Source organism: Ictalurus punctatus, chromosome 3 (assembly GCF_001660625.3).
Source record: "Ictalurus punctatus breed USDA103 chromosome 3, Coco_2.0, whole genome shotgun sequence".
In the NCBI taxonomy this organism is placed as follows: Eukaryota; Metazoa; Chordata; class Actinopteri; order Siluriformes; family Ictaluridae; genus Ictalurus; species Ictalurus punctatus.
Window position 1 is genome coordinate 19841861 of NC_030418.2, and position 7624 is coordinate 19849484.

Below are 7624 nucleotides of genomic sequence, written 5' to 3' on the forward strand. Positions count from 1 at the left end.
AGACAAGGATAACTTAATTAGGCACAACTGGTTAATATTTAAACCCAAACATTTCACGAAAAGCACATTCAATCATGTAAAGCACCTCTGAAGTGTGGAGAGTATGCGTTTAGTACACAGCATTCAGTACGATAGCAAGCTATGCGGTTTCGGACACAGCCTTAAGGACGAACTCGACGCCAGACCTCACACAACAATCCCATTCGGTGTAAATAAAGGCTTTTGTAGACTATTAAATGAAACGAAGCTCGTGTTGGTCGTTCAAATGGACTTACATCTCGGAATCGGTTCCAGTGTTTGATCTTGCGACTGTATTGGGAAATGGTGGCCAGCCACTGCTCGTCTTCCATGAAATTGCCGCTTTTCTGAACCGCATCTTTGCCACCTCGCTTTCCGTCCGCCTGAACCGGAGACCCCGAGAGCACCAGGATCGGGAGGAGAAGAGAGACAAGACACAAGAGCACCATGATGTCCGGTAACCAGGGTTCCGCAAGAGGACACCGAGTCAGAGGATCTGTTCCTCCTAACAGCAAGAGATGGATGCTGAGGCTTCACTGAAATGTGACCCGATTACAGGATGCTGGTTACACACACACTGCTCTAGAGAGAGAGAGAGAGAGAGAGAGGGAGAAAGAGAGAGAGAGAGAGAGAGAGAGAGAGAGAGAGTCAGGTAAATAGATGAGTGCTAAGGTTTGCATCAGACATAGTTTCTGGATAAATATAAAAATAGACCTGCATCGAGTCAGCATAAATGAAAAAAATATATACGATTTCTTTCTTCTTCTTTTTTTTAACAGAAAAATATTTCTTGAAAAGGAGTTTTCCCATGAACCTCTGCAAAAACTGAAATAACTGTGAGAGTTTTATCAGGAAGAATGGGCAAATATAACAACTGAAAAGATTCAAAAAGCTGCTCAGAGGATGCACAAAAAGGGTAAACAGCATGTGGCCATACAAGTTATTAAAAGAAGGTTAATCCAGAAATGGAAATGCAAACTTGACAAACTGTGCTGATGTTATATTGGGTTTCCTTTCTATTCTGTTTTTTTGTTGTTGTTCATAAACATTATTTTCATTTTGTTCTTGTGCAGGATTAAAACTTTTGCTCAAAGTATAAAGTGGTTTAATCACAAATAGCAGACACTTAAATACACATAAATATGCAACAAGGTGTCTTTCCATGTGTTACCTCCATGAAGTACCTCTTGTTTACTCTTTTAAGAACAAAAACTAAAAAAAATAAGACTGTGTGCACAGTCAGGGAACGGACTACACAATGAACTCGGATGGAAGTGACCTTCAAGAGCCCTGGACTAAACACATTCCTGAAGAGACTGCATTTGCACAGGGCCCACAAAATCGTTGAAAGCCACAGTATCCAATGTGCAGTATGTAAATTTACTCAAATTGGTGAGTGAATTTACATACAGCTGAAGCTTGAATGGGTGGTTGTTTTTCTTTGCAAAAATATTACATTCAAATTAAAAGTGAATTGTAATCAATGACATCGGTTACTGAACAAAAAATTAAAGTTATTAAAACACTGCAAACAATTAAGTAAAGTACAAGTGCTTCAAATATAGTGGTGGAATAGCATTTTATCTTAACTAACTTGATGTAGCAGATAAAATGACAACACATCAAGTGACAGAGCACAAATAATCCTGTGTCACTCACACATGTTAGTGTGTGGTGTAATCGAAACCACAGACACCCATGGGAACTCTGGTGTTCTACTTGTTACTGAAGGTCATGCATCCTGTACTTGACCATGGCTGGTCATTATGTGGTTATGTGATTAAGGTTCATGCATGTTTGTCAGTGACTAGTGATTCAGTAATCCAAAGAGCTGCAAGCCTGAAACAAAAGGATTTAGCAAGACTAAATCCTTTTGGAAAATTTGATGTGACTTTTGCGATATGCATACATAGTAGTATGTACCCATAAATACTATACTCTTTCTGAATGCCTAACCCTACATGATATTTTAAACTATATACTGTATGTAAATCCAGTAAGAATGTTTGTTTTCATTTTAAAATCATTTTCAGTGTATTACATTCACAATATGCAACATAAATTCTATTAAATCCAGAAATCCCTTTCATGCCATGGCATGTTGCCATGTGCGAAGAAGAATATAAGCATAATAAAACAAAAGTATTTTCTTTTGGTCAACCTGTTTGAAAATAGAATTTTTGGGTTTAAATGAGAAGTGATATTTGGAGAAAGGAAAACACTGCATTCCAGCATAAGAACCTTATCCCATCTGTGAAATATGCTGGTGTTAGTATTATGGTTTTTGCCTGTTTTGCTACATCTGGGCCTGGACGACATGCCATAATTGATGAAACAATGAATTCTGAAGTATACCAGCAATTTTTAAAGGAAAATGTCAGGACATCTGTCCATGAACTGAATCTCAAGGGAAAGTGTGTCATGCAGTAAGACAAGGACCCTAAGCACACAACACGTTTTACCAAAGATTGGTTAAAGAAGAATAAAGTTAATGGTTTGGAATGGTCAAGTAAAAGTTCTGAACTTAATCCCATCGAAATGTTGTCGATGGACCTGAAACAAGAGGTTCATGTGAGGAAACCCACCAACATCCCAGAGTTGAAGCTGTTCTGCAATGAGGAACGCGTGAATATTCCTCCAAGCCGTTGTGCAGAACTGATCAACAGTTACCGGAAACGTTTAATTGCAGTTATTGCTGCACCGGGGAGGGGGGGGTCACACCAGATACTGAAAGCACAGATTCACATACTTTTGCCACTCACAGATATGTAATATTGGATCATTTTCCTCAATAAATAAAACACCAAGTGCAATATTTTTGTCTTGTTTGTTTATCTGGGTTCTCTTTATCTACTTTTAGGACTTGTGTGAAAATCTGATGATGTTTTAGGTCATCTTGGTGCAGAAATATAGAAAATTCTACATTAAATTAAATTCACAAACTTTCAAGCACCACTGTAAGAAGGTTACTAAATGTTTCTGGAACTTCCTGGACTTTTTAAAATCATGCCACCATCACTGAGTTCACTGACTTTCTCCCATTTCTGTTCTCATGGCCTTTTTTTTCTAAACAGAATGAATTGACTATTGACTACAGGCAATTCTCTGAGGTAGAAACATCAATGTTTGAAGATGACAATGTATTATAGCATCCGAGGGGGCAGTTTCCCCTGCTCTCAACAGTTTCCACCAATGGTTTGCAGGGCCACTTCTGTCACTGATATGCTGCAGTGAAGGCCAATACTATACTTAGTCATCCTGATTTCACCCTCTTTCAATTGCAGTGAGACGCTGATACATCTCTGATATCAATACCTTTTCATAGTCAATTAGTTCTGCAGCCTAATACTGGTCACAGTATTACACACGTCAGCCACACACAGTTTCAATAGGTCTTTCTTCTCATAGCTTTTACAGCTTACATCTGTTTATGCTACTGCTTTCCAATAGCATCAGTTGTAAGTAGATGAATAAAATCCGAACACAAAATCTATATCAATAAGTTAGCTTAATAGCTTAATATACACAGTATACTTAATATATGTCTTCCTTGTGGAAAGTAATGCAAAAGTTCAGATTAGAGAGAGTATGTTCAATGTGATTCTTGTGCTACTGTGACATGTAACAGTTACTTTTGCACTGCAATTCTTCTTCTTTGTTCTGTACTGCTCTAAAAGAGACCAGGTTGTGATCAGAAGCCTGTGGAGAAAAAAGGATTCCAGACTCAACTATATAATGAAGTATGAATTGCTGCAACAACTGCAGTTCTTCAGGGTTATAAAAGTGATCTTTAAATTTTGTCCCATATTATTAATTTTAGATCAAGTGAATATAAAACCGTTGAACATTTAATGTTAGGTTTAATGCCTTCATATATTTTTTTTAATAAAAAACTTTGCGCTATAAACATGGGATCTAGACAGAAGTAAGACCACACAAATTAACTCACTCCTAGAATGCAGCTTTTCGCTCAGTTTTAATAATTGATTCCACTGTTGTCTTGCACCTGTCTTTTGAATAAAACCGTATACAGAAGGACAGTATGCTATTAATTGATGAAAACAATGGCTGCTCAGAGAATGAATGACATCAAATCAATAAATCAGACCACAGGGGAAATGAGCAATGCTACATTATATACAGTATGCCTCGCTGTACTACAACCCATTCTCTCCTCCCCCAGAAAAAAAAATTCAACATTTTTAAAAATAAAAGTGTGTTTACTTTCCTATAGCCATCTGCTGTCCTGACATTAACTTGGATTTGGCTTGGTGCCTGAATTCGATTAATGGCTGGACTTTCTAAAAGTCAGGAACATCTTCATTTTAAAGAACAGAGCACAGTCTTGACATATCATTGCTGGAATTACAACAGTGTGAACAATATTATTGTTTCTGCCTATAGCAATACAGCCCATGTGTTCATGCCATACTGCAGCAGAAATGTTGCAGTGTGACCTGGAGGTATGATATTATTACTAATTTACTGATATATCATAATACATTAAAACTGTCAGCTGCATACACATTTCCCACCACATTAACCTTAAGACTGTACCAAGAGGTGCTGCGCAAAGTATAGGAACTGAAAAAGAGAACATTGCCTCTCAGCAAGATTTATCCAGCATCAATGTTTCTTCTGCACCTTTGGGAATTGGAATCCTCTTCTAGCTCCTCCAGCCATAAATCAAACTGTAAATGGAACAATGTTTTAGCCAGTGACTAAGAGCACACACACAGAGAGAGAGAGAGAGAGAGAGAGAGAGAGAGAGAGAGAGAGAGAGAGAGAGAGAGAGAGAGAGAGATGGCATGGCACCTCTATTTGGGGCCACAGGTAAAAAACCACACACTCAGTCTTCATCTAAACACAATATTAACAGTTTGTTGTAGAGTGAGTTTGGTTTAATATTGCTCATCTTTCATAGAATGTCAAATATACTTTAATATCGCTACAAAAAAAAAAACATAGTATTTCCAAATGCCACCAAATACTTACATTTATATACATGCTATTTTTATTTGAGATTTTTTTTTATACTCCTGTGTTTTGTGTTATGTAAGTTTGCAATTGCAGAATGGGGAAAAGAAGAGGCACCAAATAAAGGTTTCAAGATTTCCAGCGGATGCGGCCCATACCAAGCAGAAGCCTTCATGTTCTAAAAGCATGGTGTTTCTATGGATACAGACTACTCCATGCAGCCCTGGGACTTTTCTGCAGCACTCCCTCTACATTTGATTCAGTATTGCTGATTATTTAACAGAACTCTTGCTATCAGCATTGAGGCTACATGCACAATCACACAGAGAATTAAGCTATTCTTCTTGGTGCAAGCACAACCACCCATGTACAGCAAGGAAAACGTCCCACATATTCAAAAAGGGTAAATCTATTCAATAGTGCTAGCTGCAGCTGCTCTAAATGCAGGCTGATGTATAGAGGTGTGCCACAGATCAGTGATAGCTTATAATTGCAATACATTTAACACAGTGGACGGTTGTTGGTATAAATTTAGACCCTGTTATATCAATTTTGTTAATAATGTTAATATTATACATAAGTAGAAAGAACAGTTACAACAATAGAGTATTTGTCAAATTTGTGTACATGAATTATAATAGCTCATGAATGCCTCCTAGTGTACACTTTTGTTATTACAAATGATTTTCCTAATCCCTAACCTCAGATTTCTAACTGTTCACTCAGTAATCACCACCAAACATTTTACAACATTAACATATATAACATTGGAAATAATACTGATTACCCCCCCACCCCCACCCCCCCCCCCACACACACACATACAAACACACTGCACTTCTCTGAGTAAAACAGTAAAATCTAACATCTAATATTTCACTGTGTGGCATGACATATTGTCATATATAAAAATATAGAGTAGACATTACAGCTGGGTAAAAAAAAATCGATTCACCGATTTTAATCGATCTTCAATTTAAGGAAACGATATGTATTTGGGAAATCCCCGAATCGATTATTAATGCGCGTGCTTTAATTGAGAGGATGTAAATATTATCTGTAGTTCACCTTTCGATCTGAAGATGTCGCCATCTTTCATGTTTTGAATTTTGAAAAAAATGGTTTTATTTTTATCCTTTCGGTTATATTTGATCTTAAATATGTTTTATGTTGTTTACAATGTTTTAATTTTTTTTACAGTAATGTGCAGTTTGTGTGCACCATGTGTGCACTGTATGCACATATTTATGATTTCTTGTTAAAATGTTTGTTACTCAAAGTAAAAGTAAAAAGTAATGAAACATAATTGTGAGCCCTATTGTTAAAGTAAATATGTATTTCAGTAATATAGCTAAGTAGGAGCATTTCAGTTATCAGCATTTATATTAAAACATGGATTCCATTTCTGCAAAACTAACATTTTAAATGAAATATTGATAATTGATTGTTATTGAAGCAAATAGAAATCATAATTGAATCGAATCAAATCGACCAAATTTGTCGCAATACCAAGCCCAAGTAGACATTCTGAGCAATGGCACATCCATCTCCACAGTGATTGGCAAAAGCATTGACTACATTTTAAACATTTAATAAGCATAATTTTTCAAGGTGGATACAAACAAATTTCTTTTTAAATCGTGTGCAAGAGCATTGTCACAAGTGTGATATTCATGTAAATCCAGTTATAATGTTCATACCCTACAAGTAAAATCACTAATATGAACCTCGACTGACTTAATTTGACTCATATAACTGGCATGTTACTGCAATTTTATATACAGCTTACTTTAAATAGCTTTAAATGACTTCAAATGCTTTAAAAGGTTTAAATATCTTATTTATTTTATTTGCACAAAAGAATTTAATGAAAATTTTGTGAAGCTCAATTGTTTCAGATGAAGGATTTTAAGCAAATCAATCCAAAAGAACCCCATAAATTAAGAAAATGAGACTAGGAAGGAACAAAAGGACAAAAGAAATGACACCCTTTTAAAGGAAGAAGAGAAGCACTGCAATGGCTCAGTTGGATTGCTGGAAGATTTAGAGCAGATCGCATTTAGGAGGTACTCTTTCATGCTTTAATCTCATTTTTCAGCTCTGAAAACTTTCCTTTTATTGATTTTTTGGGAATCACTACATGACATTTATTAACATATGTATGTGAGTCCACAGAATATCAGCATTTCTGAACTGTTGTAAACACGTGTTCCTTTGAAACACTGATTCTGTTTATAGTGTTTAAAACACTGATTCTGTACAAACAAATCCATTTGAGAAAAACCAACTCCAGACAACCAAGGAGAGATTTACATGACATTGTTTTCTATGTTCATTCATCAGTTCAAAACATGAAAAAAGCAAAAAAAAAAAAAAAAAAAAAAAAAAAAAATGGATGTAGTGTTTGTGTCCACTATTCTTTCAATGAAATAAACTGTTAAATAAATAAATAAATAAATAAATAAATAAATAAATAAATAAATAAAAAAGGCGCCGGTTTATCCAATGGGCATAATGGGCACTGGCCCAGGGGTCCATGCACACTTGGAGCCCAAGAGAGGGGAAGACAATAATTATTTTCTTTTATTATCTTTTTTTTTTTTTTTTTTTAACGTTGCCAGAAACGGAG

The 7624-nt window shown here is 35.9% G+C and overlaps 1 protein-coding gene across 1 annotated transcript in view; it reads right to left on the reverse strand.

Moving 5' to 3' along the window:
• Positions 1–628, reverse strand: part of spock2 (SPARC (osteonectin), cwcv and kazal like domains proteoglycan 2) — a 32232-nt gene extending 31604 nt beyond the window's left edge. Inside the window, exon 1 of the mRNA XM_017463037.3 lies at positions 276–628. Coding sequence (XP_017318526.1) covers positions 276–467 — 192 coding nt within the window. The 5' untranslated portion in view covers positions 468–628. The remainder of the gene's footprint in view (positions 1–275) is intronic.
• Positions 629–7624: the final 6996 nt, after the last annotated feature.